We start from the raw sequence: 17901 nt of genomic DNA, 5'->3' as shown, positions 1-17901 counted from the left end.
AGGTTGTACCCCTCTGGCTGTCTAAATAATAATAATATTAATATTAATTGCAACAATAATAATAATAAGTGCAGAAGTATGTCTGGTTTAAGTATGGTTTCAATATTTGCTGTTTAAAGAATCCTTGACTTCATTCCTTCAGTCTTGTTTCTTGGCCTGAAAGACTCGTTTAACTATGGTGAGTTTAAAAAAAAAGGATCGTCCTTTAAAATTCCACCATGTCTCACTCTCCTTTCTACAATGCAAACTGCACTTCAGCTAATAAACCATTGAATTCCCAGAAAAAGGAGGTTATGGCCTCAGAGTCCTACAACCTTGGCTTTCAGTAGTTAGTGAAATATGTTAACATTTTTAGTGTGATATATGATATAGGAATAAAAATACTACAATGACTATAATGGATGGTTTATCTGATTGTTTTATGAGTTCTTATGCCAAACTGTTGAAACTTGTTATTATTGAGGTCTTAAAATTACTTTATGGTTTAGGTCCTTTTTCCCAGAGTGGGTCTCAGTGGGCCTTGAGTAAAAATGTTCCATATAAAAAGCCCACACATCTCTTATATAATTTATAGTGATTTATTTGGCAACATGGACCGCTCACTTTTGCATTTCATGAATCTTTTCCATCATTTGCAAACACCCTGGCTGATTATTGAACTGACACACATGACCCCACTTGTACCGGCCCATTAAAACCTGGACCAAGCCTCAGTATATATATTTAAGTGGGGCTGTCTCGGTTGAAAAGAGTTGAGATTCCGTTTTTGTTAAAAAGTGCAAATCAACAAAATATGTGGAAACTGATACTGCAACACAACCATGTATCACAGTTTGTGTTGTGATGATCTATTCAGCAGTGCAACAGCGCCTCTTGTGGGTTGATCATGGGTACTGTTGTTGATACACAGTGACAGTATGGTAATAAAAAGATTAATCATTTTAAATCAGAGCATTTAAAGTGATAATGACTGACCCCGGCCCTTTGTTCAGACTGAAACACACACACACACACACACACACACACACACACACACACACACACACACACACACACACACACACACACACACACACACACACACACACACACACACACTCTGATGTCAATACGGATTGACGAGTAAAGGGTTAAATGTCAGAAAGACCTTTAAACCAAATCCTTTACCTCACACCTCCATATTACAAGGTATAATTATTTTAATCACTGCAGAAATGTCATATCAAGTCAATAAGTCAAATTAAAAAGAAAATTTAGAAAAGGCTAATAAAAGCAATTCAAATCAAGTCAATTTACAATTTGCATTAATTGAAAATCATCAAAAATTGGATGTTCAATCCTGAACCTAGAAGAAACTCAGCTTCTTTTTTTTTTAAAAAGAATTTGGAGTTTTCATTTAATGCTATTCTCAGTTATAAAACAAGTCAAAAAAGCTGTAGAGTCAGTGAGAGACACTGGTTCTCATGTACTGATAGAGTGTAACAAATATAATGAACGAAGAAGGGAATTAATATCACGATTAAAAGACGAAAAGAAAAATATTACATAAAAAAATTTGTTAAGAAAGACATCAAGGAATATACATCTTCTAATGAACTAAATAAGAGAAACAGCACTAAAGAAAATAGATTAATTTTAGTTTAGTCAATCTACTGCTCCACACTCCAGTCCAAAAGGTGGCAGTAATGCACCTATAAGCTGTTTGCCAACTGCTAATAAACACCAGAAGAAGAAGAAGCTGCAGAAGAAGAAGAAGACGCTGGTTTCAGGAAGTGCAGAAGTTGTTGTGAAGCTGCAGGAGAAGAAACTGAAGAAACAAAGTAGGATATATTTTTATTCATTTCTCTTTAAGCGTCATAATAAAACAAGTGTCACATTTTATTTTGTTCACTTTATTGTCACAGTGGCTCATTTTTGTTTCCAGCAGCGTTTGACGTTACATGATGCGGTTGCACAACAGTGTCTTTGGGTTTATCTGTAACTTTCTGTGACGTGACAGTTCCCAGCACAGTAAACTTTCACCTGTGTTGTTCATACACTCACTTTATGCTTCATAAACATTTGAAAGAAAGGAACATCAATGTACCTTTTCACATATATACACAACAATCACATTTTCGGGAAGGATCCATTCCAAACATTTGTTTTTACAAATGTTTAACAAAAACAAAATCTATAATGGCATCACTGTTTTTGAAATACCTCATATGCTACCAGTTGTTACATCAGCTGACATTATATTACATTACTGCATCTGTGTCATATTTCTTTTGTATATCCCTTTGTGGTGTATTTAGCTAACATGGATCATTTTGACATGTGTGTAAAACATAATGACAGGTTTAAAGCTAGAGCCCCTCGTTTCTGGACTCTCAGATTTCCTAAGTATTATTCCATATGTTACTCGTTAGTTCTCTCCTTCTGAGAATGCTCTTTGACCTGTTAGATGGAGGGGTTTCCATCTTTATGTACGAAGCATGTCTTGAATTAAAGGCCCCTATGTATGATGTCATTTTATCTCTAATACACAATACACAATTTCCCTATATGAATGCTTGTCCGACACCGGGGAGGCAGACTTCTGCATTGGCCGAGAACGTCTCCGGGTATACCTAGGTACCTGTCCTGACCTGTAACTTCTGTGTAATAAACCTTATTATACAAGCAAGAATGGTGTCCGCGGAGATTCCGTCATCATCATCTTCAACATCACTGCTGCTTAAATATACAACACCTTATTTATATATTTCCATCAGAGGTTATAAGCGCTGACTGCCTCCACAGTGGACATTATACAACTGACAGGCAGGCAGGCTAACCTGATGTTGATATGCAGATTATGTGAAGTGTAACTATGCTGCATCTATCTTCTCTTCTGATGATAGCACCTCTCTCTCTCTCATCAGGTCATGGCTGAACCCAGGATATCTTCCATTGATGGGAAGTTAGCTGAAGAATTTGCCGTTCCCGCCCATGTTGAGGAGGTCAAAGCAAAGATGTCTGCCTTTGCGACCCAACATGCGGCAGCAGGTCGCCGGGTGGTTCTCATCACGTCCGGGGGCACCAAAGTTCCCCTCGAGTCGCGCACTGTCCGCTTCCTCGACAACTTCAGCAGTGGCAGACGAGGATCCTGCTCAGCAGAGTACTTCATAGACTCCGGCTACGCTGTCGTCTTCCTGCACAGGCACCGCTCCCTCTACCCTTATACTCGAATGTTCTCGACCATAAATGTGCTGGATGCCCTGCAGTTCACAAGTGGGGATGAAGCATCTGGCTCCTCCGGTGAAGTGCTGGTTAACCCGCAGGTGCTTCCTAACATAGCTAAAGTTCTGAAGAAATACCAGGAAGTGAAAGATGGCGGACTTCTCCTGCCCATTGAGTTCAGCACGCTGTCAGAGTATCTGCATCTTCTCAAAGCAGCAGCACAGGCACTCAGCACTATAGGTACAGATTAATAACAATTCACAGGTTGAAGTCCTTACTGAACAAATTATTCATAATTTGTTCTCCAATGTTTTTTCTGCGCTTAGGACCGAAGGCCATGTTTTATTTGGCGGCAGCTGTGTCTGATTTCTATATCCCAGCATCTGAGATGCCTGAACACAAAATCCAGTCTTCCAATGGTCCTCTTCAAGTGAGTAGGAATGCTGCCGTACATGCAAGATTTATTTTTCTAATTTAGACCGAGGTGGCCGTATGGTTCTAGGCATGGCAGTGTTGATTTTGTACATGAGATCCCATACGTTTGATCCTGTGCCATCATCAGGTCCAGTTTTTGTTTGTGACTAAATACCTCCAAAACAAGCTAGAATGGTACTCATTAGAGCTCATGACTGCCAAGGCAAAAACAGTCCCCTTAAATTCAATCAAGCTGTTCCAAATTTTGTCCACATGGATAGAAGTTCCCTAAATATTCTTGATGTTTTTTCTACAGAGATCAATTACTCACTCTGGGAAAATAGTTAAAATGTTGAAAAACACCCTATCTTGCAATGCTAAAGAAAGTGAAAAATGTACTCCTGATCCGGATCCACATCAAAATCTAAAGGGTTCTTCCCTGAGCCATCCCTCCTGTTGTTTTTGTGTTATGTTACTTAATAACAAAGAAAAGGATATGGGGTGAAAACATAGTCTCCTCAGTGAAGGTAATGACAATACAGTCAGCCTCAGCTGTAGTAAATGTTTGCATACTAACATGATAAACATACCAGCTAAGCATGTTAGCATTTAGCTCCAAGCACTGCTGTTGCTAAGTACAGCCTCACAGAACAGCAAGTATGGCTGTAGACTCAGTCCTGTTATTAATGAGGTCTTTCTCTCTCCTTCAGCTTAGCTTGAACATGGTCCCTAAGATACTGTCGCCACTGGTGAAGGACTGGGCACCTCAGGCATTCGTCATATCTTTTAAACTGGAGACCGACGCAGCCATCCTGTTGGATAAGGCTCGTGGAGCTCTGAACAACTATAGGCACCAGGCGGTGGTGGCTAACGTGCTGGACTCTAGACGGGGTTACGTGGTGGTGGTGACCCCTAAAACTCAGGATGAGCTGATCATCACAGAGGAGGACGTGAAGAATGAGGTGGAGATAGAAGAGAGGATAGTGAGCAACCTGACATCAGCACATAACAGGTTCATAAATCAACAAGTGAGTTGACAGTCATCACCTGCACGTCTGAGTCAGTGACGCAGCTCTAAGTTGTGTCTGTTCTCTTCCCGGATCCTGAGCTTAAATTCAATCTTCCCTGTTCTTGCTGTACATGTTTGTCATGTGGTTGTGTAACCTCAGTGATAAGTATATCTGCAAAAACATGACTGCCCTTTTGCAAGATGAGCCTCTATGGTTGTAACACTGTCTCTGTACTAAATCAATATACAACTTATTGACAGTTTATAAAATGTTTATTGAAACTGCACATTTTGATATACTTTCTACAACAGTGACTGACAGAATGATTCAGAGATATTCTGTACTACAAGAGTCACCTGTAATTCACATTTACAATAACAATGACTTTTTCAATCCCATGGCTACGCTTTGCAGCATATGCTCGATTCCCTCTTGGTTACTTAAGTTTGGTGCCCTTCTTGACACCAGCACGAATACCAGACATCTCTCCGCTGTACCTCGTCTCCTCCCGACGAACCTCACGGACCTGGCAAATATAAACAACAGTCTCAGTGTTGTTCTTGGGAGTGCGTTATGACAGATCACAAATATTCTTGATTTATACTGATGAGCCTGGAGACCGGAGGCTTTATGATGTACTAGATTAACAATGTAATAAAAAACGGTTTCATCAATGTGCAGAATACAAACCTGTCCCTTTCTGCGGATTTTAGCCCGTCTGAACTTCTCTCTGTGCTTGACTCGGGGATTACGGTCAATCTTCTTCCTCTTTGGTGTGAGCCCCTTGTTCTTGGCCATCTGTGGAGTTGGTAGAGACACACAATTAGAATAAATGTTCATGAAGGGAAACAGTGTGAAGGGCACCAGACATTGATATCTACTGAAAAAGTTAATGTTTTGAGGGTTTATCTAAAATGTCCCTTTAATCTTCTAAGCCAAAAGGAAAGAAGATCCCAGCGAGTGATGAACATTCAAAGACGCATAAGCAGCGGTGAAGGAAATGCATTTTATTATCTTCCTCTGATATACTTATAGCTTTCAAGTGTATGCCAGACATGAGCGGCTGTTTGAAGTTGCAGAGTGCAAACGTAACTGTATATCCACAGTTATCTATAATCTAGTACCACAGCTGGATATGAGGTCACATACTACAGAGACACTCCAGCAGGGGGCAGCCTAAAGTCACCAAAAAACAAAGTGAATGTTTAACCTTCTTAGAGATATGCCTCCCAAATAAAGAGAAAAAGATCATCTACATAAAGAGAAAACCAACGCTGCTGTAAGACCATATAAGATCAATTCAGTGTTTTTAGTCCAGCATTAACATATATTCATCAGTAGTGTATGATGAATATTATAATTCCTTTAGGTAACTGGCTGAGGAATGTCATAGTGCAATACTGATCTTTGAGTGTGTGAGTGGTTTGAGCTCAGTACCTGGTAAGTGATTCCTCTCTTAGCATCTGGATCCAGCGCTTCCATCTCCTGCTTATCTTCCGCCAACCTGCAGCAAATTGACCATTTATCAAACCATTCCCATTTGATTTGGTCCCAACAGCCATTTGCAACTCAAAGTCCTACTTACTCTTCATCTTCTGGGTTTTTGCTCTTTCTCTTCAATTTCAACCGCTCCTCCACCTCTCTGTAGAACCGCAAAGCTGCTTCATCGTCCAGGTCGGAGTCAGAGTCCTCTTCGACCTCAGCCATAGTTTCTCTGGAACCCTGCAGCCAATGAGTACTCGTGAGAATACTATTTTATATTAAACATCAACAACAGAGTCAAACTGAGTATGGGAAATTGGCTGAAATGAACCTCACCTTCTCCTTCTTACTGGAGACTCTGGTCTTCTTGCCCTCTGCTGGCCCTTTGTCCTCACCAGCTAGAAGCTTATGAAACTCGGGTGCGAGCCGAGCATCCACTTCTCCCAGCTCATTGATGAGCTGCAGGGGAGATGTTGAAGAGTCAGACAGACAAAGGATTCCATCCATGTGAATATGTTATAGATATTTAATGGTGTGTCCCATGATGCTGGTAGTGTTTTATCCCAGTCATCGTCATTATTTCCACTGTCAAAACTAAAGAGCATACGAGCAGTGTTCCTGACCGCTACATATTCATGGTGGACACACATTTGGTAAAACTGCGTCAATGAGGGGACTTACATTTCTGTAGGTGAGCAGTCTCTCAATCACAGGGTGGTTATGAGCAGGGATTCGTTTTGCTTTCAGCACCATGTAGAAACTGATGTTTGTGCAGTAACTGGTAGGAAACAAAGAACAGTCATTCAGTGGAAGAACAATTACATGACATTACAGTTTTAAAGTAAAATTTAAGTACAACTTACTTGAGATAAAGTTGCTGTTTTGTCTTGATGTAGTTAGCCCCCTGTAAAAAACAGGACCAAACGTATTTAGATTCATAATTTTTACCTCCACCAAGGAGGTTATGTTTTCACCTGTGTTTGTTAGTTTGCATGACATTTTGTGAAGGGGTGGGGCACAACCAAAAGAAGAACCTGTGGTTTTTTTGGATCCAGATCAGGGGCTGATCCAAGAGTGGAATTTTTGACAATTTAATTGCAAAAACTATGCAGCTAAAATATAAAAGGTTTCTTGGTATTACCCAAAATACCCACACGCCTTCAACACAGTGCCAAACACCAGAGAAAAAAAATTATGTTTCGTGCTTTTACTTCAATGAGCCTAATAAAATAATAGTAATCATAATCAAATAATAGTAAAGGAGTAAATGGATTTTCTTGCTTCAATAATCTTTTTAATAAGGATTAAAGCACTTTTAGAAATCTTCAAAACTCAAAGTCTGGTGAAAAATTCACAAAAAGCTAAATGCTCTCACTTTTCCTGGTGGGATCTTTCCCTCCTTGACCATCTGCATGAGGGGCTGCAGCTCATCTGTGAGTTCAGTAAGCTGGACATATAAAGCACAGACAGAAATGTTGGTCAATGGATCAAGGAGGTTGTTTCACATGTAAGTTGTAGGTGCTTATACCTTTGCCTTGAAGTCCTCAATAAGTTCAAGCAGCTCTGGCGAGTCTGTCTTCAGAAGTTTCAATTTTTCCTTCTGAGACATCTGCTTCAGGTCCTTCACTATCTTCTCCTCTTTTTCAACAGTTTTCTTTTCATCCTTATCCTCTTCAGCAAATTCCTAAACACATAAAACAACAAAGGTCAACAAAACAGCAGCACAACAATGCAGATGTAAAGGATAGATTTACAATAAAAAATACCTGAAAAAGGTTTAAATCATAATCCTCCTCGCTCAGATTTGCAGCCAATCGGTTTTGGATATTTTTAGCCTCTTCTTCTTCCTCTTGTTCATCAGCTTCCAAAACTTCATTTGATTTCCCTTCTGTAATAAGTCATGTAAATGTTGCATAAGCAAACATGATCCATTCAGGTGATACAATTATCACAAAATGCCTCAATAATACAGCCGGAGATTAAAGATACTCACTGGTGATCGTATAATCTGAGTTGTAGAAGATCTTCTTCTTTTTGCCCCATGCCATTTCATTTGGAAGGTCTGAGAGAAAAAAACAACAAAAAAAAACATAATTATAGTTAAACAGGCTTGTACCAGCAAATAAACCAAACTCTGGACATATAAACAGAGAACTTTGTGTTTACCATCATCTTTTCTCGCCTCTAAATCACTGTCCATGTCTGTCCCCTCTTCCTCTTCTTCTTCTTCTTCCTCCTCCTCTGACTCAGAATCATCCAGGGCCATCACCTCCTCCTGTAAAATTCAGATGAGCTTGAATTTGCTCCCTGGGCTAAGACAACTCACTGAGGGTGAATCCAAACAAAGGGCAAAAACTGAAAAAGTGCATCACCTCATCGTCTATTTCCTCTGAATCACTCCCCATCTGAGTCCCAAGGGCGAGAAGTTTCTACGGCAAAGAGAGAAAAATATATGTGAAGTAAAAACAGCACCATACACAGTAGTTGAGCAGATAATATCTTATGAGTTAAACTTACTGCGATCTTCTCGTCGTGAAACTCATCGATTTTGTCCTTTGTGTACTGAGACGATTTCTGAGAGCAAGAGAGAAGACAAGGTCAACGTTTGACTGTTGAAAATAACTACAGCACCAAAGCAGAATTAATGTGGTGACAGTATGTTGACAGTTAATAAGTCTATAATGTATAATATAACAATTTGGCATCAGATACTGTGGAACAGAAACATGGGTTAAGGTTTACAAATCTTTGAATGTTGTATTATTTCACAGAGCTTCATGTCCATGTTACTACTGTTGTTATTATACCACTTTAACAGAGAAGAAATGTGGATGAAAAAAAACACAGGGAGCATGACCACAAATGAAGCAATTACACTTATTGAACAAGACGACTAACACTACTCAAAAGGGAAGGAAAATTATTACGTGTGCAGTCGAAACACATGCTCGTGTTTTTAATGATGTAGCCACAACAATAAAGGGTTTTAATCATTTGTCTAGTTAGAATAAACAATGGGCCTTGAATTCTGGTAAATCTTCTTTTCTTATGGATATTTATTTAAAAATATTGGTTATAATTTTGCCACTGTACATTTATTTGTTGGCTCGTTCAACCCATTCAATCCGTTTGCCACCCAGATCAGGAGGCAGATGCAGAATTGATTTTATTCCACTTACTTTATCATTGCGGGAAAAGCCGTTTTATAAAAAAAAATATTCTAAGGGAATGGATTTTGATGAAAAAAAGAATGGTCTGATCATGTGTTTTGGACATTTGGTGCAGCTTGATTGAATTTCAGGAGACTGTTGTGGCTTGGCGGAGGTATTCACTCTATTGTGGGCCATTCTAGTTTAATACCATACTGATGAAATGGCCTTAATCATAGTCCTCATTATCATTATCCCAATGCAGGAGTTTATTCAAACTTAATTCACATTTTTTGACACAACTTCACTGCAGTAAACACAGCTTTAAATAACTACTGAAAGTGAGTGGATGAATTGGTTTTCCATTGTCCATCACTAAATTCTGGTCAGGAACTGTGGCACTGGCCCACTGGATTGATTTTCAACATTTTATTAAAAAACACAACGTTTAAAGACCTTTAACCTGTAGATACTCTGCTGAGTCTTCTCACCTTGTCAGGGACAGGCATGTTCTTGTAGGCTTCAGGATCATCTTCACCGAATCGCTCAGTCTTTTTGATTTTCGGCGGCTTTATAATCCTGAGCAGTGAAGAGACACAGGAGTTTAACAACTGAGAGTATGCATCATCACACTGGAGTCTTGTATCTTCCACTTCTCCTCTGGTGGATGCAGGACTGTTTAGCACAGATCCAGGACCCTTCACACTGAAAACCAAAGCCCTGCACTGTCTGTTCAGTTCCTGGATCAAGACTGTGAAGATGTTTAGACCTCAAATAGCAACAGTTTCCCCCAAAAACTCCTACAACTCTTAGATTTACCATCGCCACTAACATCCAGATTAAACTATACTAACGTGAGGAAGCTAACTTTAGCCAAACTCACCTTTTAGCTCGAACCATTGTAGAAATCACACGTGTTATCCGCACGCGGATAAACTAAAACAGGACGTGAAAACAGAAAAGTTTAAATCCGGAGGTTAGAGTAAAATAAAAAGTGTAAAAATCCAGCTGCGTTCAGATAAATATGTTCCCCCACTGGTCACCATGTGCTTCCGTGATTTATTCTTCTACAGTATCAATCTGAGTCTACAAAGGAGGGCGAAAGATGCACAGCGCCGCCTCAGGCAGGGGAGTGTATGTACATGTTAGAGGTTAGTTTAATGTTTGGTTTACAGCAAAAACAAAACAATTCAAAATTCTCAGTTACAATAAGTTCAGAGTCAAATCCACTGTGATGCAATGTGCTCACAGTGACATTCAAACTGACAGGATCCAAACCATAGACTGTTTGTAAAGACGGCTGACATTTTGACTTCTTTTCTGAATGGTGGGAGGAAGTGGAGACGTGTCATCCATTTTTCATTCAGTCTATGAACCAAACACAAAGTACTGAGGATGTTGAGGGTTCCATTGGTTCATCCATTTTGCTTTGTCATCATTGACAAAAGTCAGGGATCATCAAAACCATTACAATGCATTGTGTGTGTGTGTGTGTGTGTGTGTGTGTGTGTGTGTGTGTGTGTGTGTGTGTGTGTGTGTGTGTGTGTGTGTGTGTGTGTGTGTTGCACATTGCAATTCTAGTTCATACAAGAGTTGTTGACAAGTGTTGGGTCGACCTCTTGGAGGCACATGGAGAAAAGTCAAAAGTCAGATACTGTAGATACTGTAGATCCTGTAGATGTTTCTCAAAACTTCAACCTCCTGGTGGCGCCATAGGAAAGGTCAGAGGATCACCAAATGCATTATGCAGTGAACAGTGTCACCCATCAAGGCCCTAAATAAATCTCTTCTTGAGACTGTCATCACTTCCCCTTCCTTCTGACACCAATATTTTAATTTCCACAACCCCAGCCTGACGTTTGTCTCTCAGGATTTGAAAAATAAAATGTTTAAATTGTAGCACCCGCAGGTAATTCTTAAAACTTAAAAAAATCACTGAGGACATGATATGTGGGTCAGGAGTTTTAGCTTCAGTCCTGCTGTTTTATTTTCCAGTGAAGATTTAATTGGCATGAACCTGACATTTAGTGTCTTTTCATCATGTTGTAAAATGTTGCAGTAGGTCCAGTATGTCCCAACCTTAATACTGAAAAATAAAATAACTACCAACTTTAGCAGATCTTTGCATTCAGTGATAATCCCCACATTCCTATCTTCATCCCATCATAATGTATCACTGACTTAAAATTGATCTACCAGTCAGCAGCCTTGTCTCCTTCTCCTACAGAAACCTACATCAATTCCTGAAGTTAAAGCAGTTATTCGTTGTGAGCTGCTCAAACAAAACCGTTTTATTTATTTAGACATGAAGGAAACTACAGTACAGCACTGCATACAGTGAAGCTTCTCATAATCAGATTCAGTGGGATGTCACATCAACATTTAAAACTGTAACACATCCTGCATAGTAACAGTATGGCTGATTTGGGGTAATTAACACTGCAAATAGTCAAAACCATCCACTGGCTGCCGCCTGTCGTCAGGTACAGAAGTTGTTGTTGCTCTTGTATTTTTGTTCTCATTCTTGGTCCCCTAATTCCCTCTCTGCCAGCGACCTCCTCCAGTCCATATTCAGACCATAACCAAAGCTGCGAGGCCTCTCTCTGGGCAGAAAGTTTGTTGGAGTTCTGTTCAATGCAGATTTCAAGTCATCGTTCCTCTTCTTCATCAGAGTGAAAGCAGGCGTCATGAAATCGGACTCAAGGCACTGCCAAAGAAACAGAGACCAATAAAACGTTAAATGTAATGATGCATCACTTTGAGTTTTAGGCACTTTTTAGACGACCTAAAACAATGAATTACTTTGTGCACGTTGTTACAAGAAGATACAAACTTCAAATGAAATTAACCATTAGAACAGTAGCTACAACAGTTAAATGAGAAAAACCTGTTTAAGTTTTTATCTTTTTGTTTTGAAATATTTGACATGTGGCTTCTAAAAGGGCAGAGTATTCAAATTTAACAAAGAATAATTCCCTCTTTTGTCGCACTGCACAGAACTAAGGTAATAAAGGCCTTAACCTGCATCTTCCTGAAATTGATCTATGTGTCTCCAATTTGCTAAAAGCAGATTACATTTCCTGTTAACATAATAAGGAAATGTTAAAATATCAAATTGCAAATTTCCACCAAAACACTGAAGTCCTCTAATCATTCCTAGAGAGCAGCACAGCTTTTAAAACGTTTTCATGGTTATGTGTCAGGGAGTCTCAGCATTTGGTTAACAATGAATTCAGCAGCGCTGCAACAGGGTGGGCAAAGCAAGCAATTACCTGAAGCCCTGGTCAACAACGACAATTTTGTGAGAACCCCATTCAATTCTATGATTGGTTATGTATTATTTCACCACAGCTCACATAAGTCTGCACACTTACACTGGTTTTGAACCTTGGCACTGGGTCTCCTCTCCCGTCTGGACCTGTGTCCTTTCTGTGTACGCTCAGGTCCTTCATGGATTGGCTCAATTCCGACACAGCGGTGTTGGATCCTTTCTTGAGCAGCCATGAAGTGCTTTGCTGAGGCTGAATCCTCTTCATGATGTCGCTTAGAGAGCTGGAGCTCTCAGACTGTGGCACCCTCAGGATTAAGGGTTTCTGTGAGGAGAGAAATGCTGCTCAGTTTCCACTGGGGCTTCGCACATCGGAGTTAAAACAAATGTTTTGACTGCAAAGGCTGGTGACTTACTCTACAAGATGGTGTGTTCTCCACTTTGGAGCCGGTTTCATCCATGCTGCTCTCGTCCTCCACACAGAGAGCCTCCCTCGATGTCTCTCTTCTCTTATAAGATGAAAGTAGCATCCTGTGCGTCGGTTCTGTTGTTTTATCACCAGCTCTTGTTGTCATTCTGTCATCTAAAGTGGTTCTCTTCTCTGTGGAGAGTTGCCTGGAAATTGTTTTTTCTACAATGCGTTCCACCCTTTAGATGAAATCAACATATTTTCTGTTAAATGTGACATTTCCACAATAATTCAATGTGTTTTCTTTATCTTTTGCTTGTTACCTCTTCATTCTCTCTGGGGTTAGATCGGTTGATGACGGCTTTATATTGCTATGAAAATCATCAAGATCAAAAGGAAAGATATGAAACCTCATCAGAAAAAGAACGTCAATACTTTATCTGTATATTTAGGCTGAAACAAGGCTCACTTCAGTATTGTTGATTTATCTGACACATGGCTTATCACTGGAGAGGTGTTAACGTGAACCCTGTCAAATACAATAAGAGCTCAGTAAGGTCCTGCAAACAATGTATAGATCATAATTATAAAAAACAGGAATTATATTGAATTCAATTTTCAATTAAAGGTAAATCGTACTCTTAAAAAAAGGACTCACTCATTATGTCTTAAATAGGTTCATTTAAAAGGGTTTTCTTACCTTTTTTTATCCCAAAAATTGTTTCCACTGTTGGTAAAATCATCCATAAAGGGTGCATTTTTATTTAACAGCATGTTATTCCTCTGTGATATTTCCTCATGTTGATCAATAGGACTCTCAGGAAAACAGCTCTCTCTCTGGACAACGCCCATGGCTTCCCAGTCCAAGAGAGAATCAGCAGGTGGAGATGGAGGGTTGATAATGTCAGGGTCAAATGAGAGCGGTTTTTGGAAGCGGAGATCTGAAAAGTCTTTTAGCTTTTGAGTCACAGGTATGTGGGATCCTGTGACTCTCGATGTGTCTGCGACTGGAAGCGAAGCAGCAAAAAGGATCCTGAACTCCTGGTCAAACGAGTCCACGGCTGGGCCGTGCAGGACGGTGATCAGCTGCCGGTGCAGGTGAGCGTCGGTCCACGTGAGGCTGCAGAGAACAAAGACGTGTTTATAGCTTATATTAAAGGAAGTCAAAAATGAAATCATGCCTGTTTACCTGTAGCTGCCATGAATCACTGTCTCCAAATCCACCAGAAGGAATTTGTCTTTCATCTCACCGACCACCGTCCTTCCCGTCCTGGAACAGAAGGCTTTCCCTCCAAGAACACGGACTCGGATGTTCTGAAAAATCACAAGGTGAAGATGAAACTGAAGACTGAATTACATTGAAACTTGTTTTTTTTTCTATGATGGAATTCAAATAATCAACTCCATCATGTTTCATACACAATATTTATAGTTAAACAGGCTTGGTCAATTTGGTTTGAGCCCAATGCTAACGGAAGCATGCTAACACGGCCCTAGTGACAATGCCAACATTCTGCCATGTTCATCGTCTTATCTCGGTGAGTTAACAGCCTATTTAGCAATGATTAGTTGTTTCCCAGCATAAAGTAAAGCTGACAGGAAGGTCTATTTTCTCTCAGGTATATGGTCATGAACCAATGTATTTAACAATTTGAAATTTGGAGCTGTTGATGATGCTAGACGATGAAAAAGAGGATGATGATAATTAATTAATCACACAAGCTGAGATCAGAAAAACACATTTACGTCCCTTCAACAAACATCAGATCTCACAGACTTAAATGCCATATTTCATTCGTGGATTGATTAATGCACCAAAGAGTGCTCACGTCTAACTTTAATATACTGTGGAACCCTACAGCTCCGGTTTGATGGCAACAGTTTGTAGCCACTGTTTAAGATGTGGTTGGGGCCAACGTTAGTATTTTACAATACGATACAACGCTACGTTATGATTCTTTACGTTACTATACATTACGTTATGATACGATACAATACATTATGATACGATACGTCACAATACGATACAATACGATAAGATATGGTACGAGATATTTTATTTACCCCTCAAGGGGGAATGTCACCTTAAACGTAAGTATGTGACATCAACATATTCATAAATACAGTACATATATATATATATATATGTACATATAGTTCAACCTTCCTCCTAATCAACAACAACAGCATCAGATTTTATCTCGATAGGCTGTTTCGCTAGTTTCTCAAGAGGGTGGGCTACACATTGGAGCAGTTTTGACTTAAACACAAGTCAACCATTTATACCATACATTATCATAATAGTGTAGAACTACTGCTATGTCCTTTATGTCCAAGAAATTGGACATAAAAGACATAGCAGTTTAGCTAAAGTTTAGCTTTTACAATTAAGTGTGTACTTATTGAAGGTTAAACTGAAAACTCACATGTTTAATTGTGCTCTACGAATAAAATTTGTGAGAATGTGTTGGTGAACCAAATACAATATTCATCTTGAAAATCCTCATGAGTTTGAGAGGCGTTCGAGTTTATTCTCAGGGCACCATGGATATCTTTGCCAAATAGTAGAGATTTTCTACTACCAGTATAATTAAGAAAGTTAGGAAGTCTGCAAGATCAACTTCTGTTCAGTCATGTTCATTCATTTAACGTATAGTATTTACGAAGATGGGATAATTTGTTCTTAACATCAGGCACAGTTTTCACACCTCACTGAAACCACTGAATGCTGTGCAACCAGTTCAACCACTTCCTGTTAAAAGCTCACGCCACATTCCTTACATAAGCATGCCAAAGTAGAGAGACGCACTTTAGTTTATTAGACACGTATGCAGTGTGTCAGGTTTTTAATGATACTGATCTATGCTCACTTTCAGACATGTTAGACAGTGGCCCCATTTTTGCTCTGTAAGACTGGTGGTCCTTAATTTCAGCTAAATATAATCTCTGGTTCATTCATTGCCATGTAAACATACACACACAATGATGGCTGTTAGGTGTGTGTGTTTTGGGGGGGGTGGTTAACTCACCGGATGCTGCAGCCTGTTGAGCGTGAAATCCTTCTGAATGGATCTCTGGTTCAGGATGATATAGACAGGGACGGCCCGGGAGGCAGCGTTGTGTAAATCACCAATTATTGCACCATCTGTTAATCTGTCTGTCACAATGGCAATTACCTGCACAGCACACCAAATGTCACTCAGCTTGTAATTTGCTTGTTAACTCAAAATGGTACTTACAAAAACTGAAAAACAGATTTTTCTTATTGTTTACAGGTGAAAATCACAGATACTACATAAGTAAAGTAAATCTAACAGTAAAATTGTGATGAGAAAAATACTCTAAGGAATTATTAAAGGTGCTTCAGGTATAACATTTAAACCGAAGCTGTGCATTAGTTTATCCTAAAATCTTAACATGACAAGGAAGAACAAAAGCATCAAATCTTATAGTGAAGCCCAAATGAAATATTTCTTTTCAAACTATAACATTTCAGAATATAAAAATGTTCTGGTATTTAAGTATCTATACGTCAGATTCACTTATGACTTCACCTCCATCCTTAAAACATTTGGGACATTAATTTACACAAATAAATCTGTATTTGCATACTTGGGTGGCCCTTTGCAAGTGCTGTCGTATTATCTCTCTGACGGGGGGTTCTCCCTCAGCGGGTGGGCTGGTGTGGACTGTGATGCTCCCCATCGTCAGCCAGGGCCCCTTCTCAGGCCAGCCCAGGTCAAGGCCGGGGGCCGGTGTGTCTGAGTTGCAAGGGAAGTAGGTGGAGCAGAAGTCCTCCATCTGTGAGCTGCCTTCCCATCCATCCTCTTCCAACTGCACCTGGTTGAAGTGATAGTCCTGAGCCCAGCTGCCTATCTGTCTGACCTCCTCGGTCGACAGGAAACAGCCGGAGCGCTCTGTGCCGATGGAGCTGTAGAAGGTCTCCGGTCCTGCGCTCAGGAGCCTCTCCACCGCCTGACGCTCCCTCTCGCTGTAGAGGAACTCTGGAGAAGACTCGGTGACCTCCAGGAATATTACGTTCTCATCGAGGCTCTGCTCCTTGGAGTTTGACATAACTGCAGTCTGGTGTGTCTCCGGGGGAAAAGTTGCTCCTCTCAAAGTTCCCACTAGTGACTGCAGTTGTGTGATGATGAGACCATCCAAGGCCAACTCACATCATCCTCAAATCTAAAAATGATTTCCTCATTCATCCTTCTGGCAAAAAAAAAAAGACACTTTTTCCTGATTGGTAAGAGTTACCCAGGACCCAGAAGTCTGGATGTTTCTGTCTTGTTGGAATCACGTTGCTCCTTACTGATAAAATCCTGTTCAGGGTTCACAAGTTCAGTCCTGAGCACATTTCGTGTTCTGCAGGAGCCTTTTCCCCCGGCTCATGTTGACAGAAGAGAAACATCCACAAGTTGAAATAATCAGCTTGATCAAAATAAAAAATAAAATGAATGCAACAGGTTGTGAAACTCACCTCTCAGATCAACTCTCAGGCTCAACTATTTCTTATGAGCTGTGAGACACTGGCTCTTCATGTGTCTCCTCCCATGAATGTCATCTCACTCCTCTCAACGCTTCCACTCCTTGTTACGGACATTGTTCTCAGATTCCAGAGAATCTGTGAAGCTGACAGGTTGGTGCGCTGCTCACCCACATGATCACTATCCTACTGCACCTCCCCTGGCCTCCACAGCTACAGCACTTTCAAGAAATTCAGTCTCTGATTCTCTGTCTATTCTATATTGGAATGAACCCTTGTGTGCAATAACAAAACACCATTTACCTCACACTTTTCGTTTTTGTGGGAATACCTTTGTGAACCTTGCCCCCAGTTGGTCACGCTCCTCTTCCTCTCTGTTAAAGTAGTCTGGGGCATATTTTAAAAAAGTAAACAGGGAATTCCACCAAACAATGACAGATAGTGATAAAGACGGCGCACCCTTTTACCACCACAGC

At 40.1% G+C, this 17901-nt stretch overlaps 3 protein-coding genes across 4 annotated transcripts; 1 reads left to right on the top strand and 2 right to left on the bottom strand.

Moving 5' to 3' along the window:
- The first annotated feature begins 1716 nt into the window (after positions 1-1716).
- On the top strand, positions 1717-4881 carry ppcs (phosphopantothenoylcysteine synthetase). The gene is made up of 4 exons (XM_035152694.2): positions 1717-1820; positions 2907-3444; positions 3531-3634; positions 4329-4881. The coding sequence occupies exons 2-4, from the start codon at positions 2910-2912 to the stop codon at positions 4653-4655; spliced, it is 966 nt and encodes a 321-aa protein (XP_035008585.1). The 5' UTR covers positions 1717-1820; positions 2907-2909; the 3' UTR covers positions 4656-4881.
- utp3 (UTP3 small subunit processome component) lies at positions 4882-10342 on the bottom strand. Its single transcript, XM_035152693.1, has 16 exons — positions 10143-10342; positions 9751-9838; positions 8628-8684; positions 8483-8539; positions 8277-8385; positions 8104-8172; positions 7877-7998; positions 7639-7794; positions 7486-7557; positions 6974-7014; positions 6792-6888; positions 6447-6569; positions 6214-6350; positions 6066-6132; positions 5319-5426; positions 4882-5154 (listed from the first exon to the last, which is right to left on the bottom strand). Exons 1-16 carry the CDS (start codon positions 10157-10159, stop codon positions 5065-5067), a joined length of 1410 nt encoding a protein of 469 aa, XP_035008584.1. The 5' UTR covers positions 10160-10342; the 3' UTR covers positions 4882-5064.
- A 1185-nt stretch (positions 10343-11527) lies between these two features.
- fam83e (family with sequence similarity 83 member E) lies at positions 11528-17536 on the bottom strand. 2 transcript variants are annotated; one of them, XM_035148513.2, is made up of 10 exons: positions 17420-17536; positions 16549-17326; positions 15966-16112; positions 14126-14250; positions 13637-14056; positions 13406-13465; positions 13260-13307; positions 12944-13175; positions 12634-12852; positions 11528-11966 (listed from the first exon to the last, which is right to left on the bottom strand). In XM_035148513.2, exons 2-10 carry the CDS (start codon positions 17008-17010, stop codon positions 11778-11780), a joined length of 1902 nt encoding a protein of 633 aa, XP_035004404.1. In that variant the 5' UTR covers positions 17011-17326; positions 17420-17536; the 3' UTR covers positions 11528-11777. The 2 variants fall into 2 exon arrangements, with proteins under 2 accessions (XP_035004404.1, XP_047195376.1); XM_047339420.1 differs by having other exon boundaries at positions 16549-17455.
- Between the last annotated feature and the right edge of the window lie 365 nt (positions 17537-17901).

Source organism: Hippoglossus stenolepis, chromosome 3 (assembly GCF_022539355.2).
Source record: "Hippoglossus stenolepis isolate QCI-W04-F060 chromosome 3, HSTE1.2, whole genome shotgun sequence".
NCBI classification, from domain to species: Eukaryota; Metazoa; Chordata; class Actinopteri; order Pleuronectiformes; family Pleuronectidae; genus Hippoglossus; species Hippoglossus stenolepis.
The sequence above is the reverse complement of the archived record's forward strand: the minus strand, read 5'-3'. Positions and strand labels throughout refer to the sequence as shown.

What these genes read in the sequence shown, in the direction of transcription:
- ppcs (XM_035152694.2), top strand. Translation starts at nt 2,910, where the DNA reads ATGGCTGAACCCAGGATATCTTCCATTGATGGGAAGTTAGCTGAAGAA. An exon ending in ACAGGCACTCAGCACTATAG is followed by an intron (nt 3,445 to 3,530) that starts GTACAGATTAAT and finishes TTCTGCGCTTAG; the next exon opens with GACCGAAGGCCATGTTTTAT. An exon ending in CTTCCAATGGTCCTCTTCAA is followed by an intron (nt 3,635 to 4,328) that starts GTGAGTAGGAAT and finishes TCTCTCCTTCAG; the next exon opens with CTTAGCTTGAACATGGTCCC.
- utp3 (XM_035152693.1), bottom strand. An exon ending in GACTGCTCACCTACAGAAAT is followed by an intron (nt 6,570 to 6,791) that starts GTAAGTCCCCTC and finishes TCTCCCCTGCAG; the next exon opens with CTCATCAATGAGCTGGGAGA. An exon ending in AGAGAGGAATCACTTACCAG is followed by an intron (nt 5,427 to 6,065) that starts GTACTGAGCTCA and finishes CCAACTCCACAG; the next exon opens with ATGGCCAAGAACAAGGGGCT.
- fam83e (XM_035148513.2), bottom strand. Translation starts at nt 17,010, where the DNA reads ATGTCAAACTCCAAGGAGCAGAGCCTCGATGAGAACGTAATATTCCTG. An exon ending in GTGATTCATGGCAGCTACAG is followed by an intron (nt 14,057 to 14,125) that starts GTAAACAGGCAT and finishes TGTTCTCTGCAG; the next exon opens with CCTCACGTGGACCGACGCTC. An exon ending in AATTTTTGGGATAAAAAAAG is followed by an intron (nt 13,466 to 13,636) that starts GTAAGAAAACCC and finishes TGTATTTGACAG; the next exon opens with GGTTCACGTTAACACCTCTC.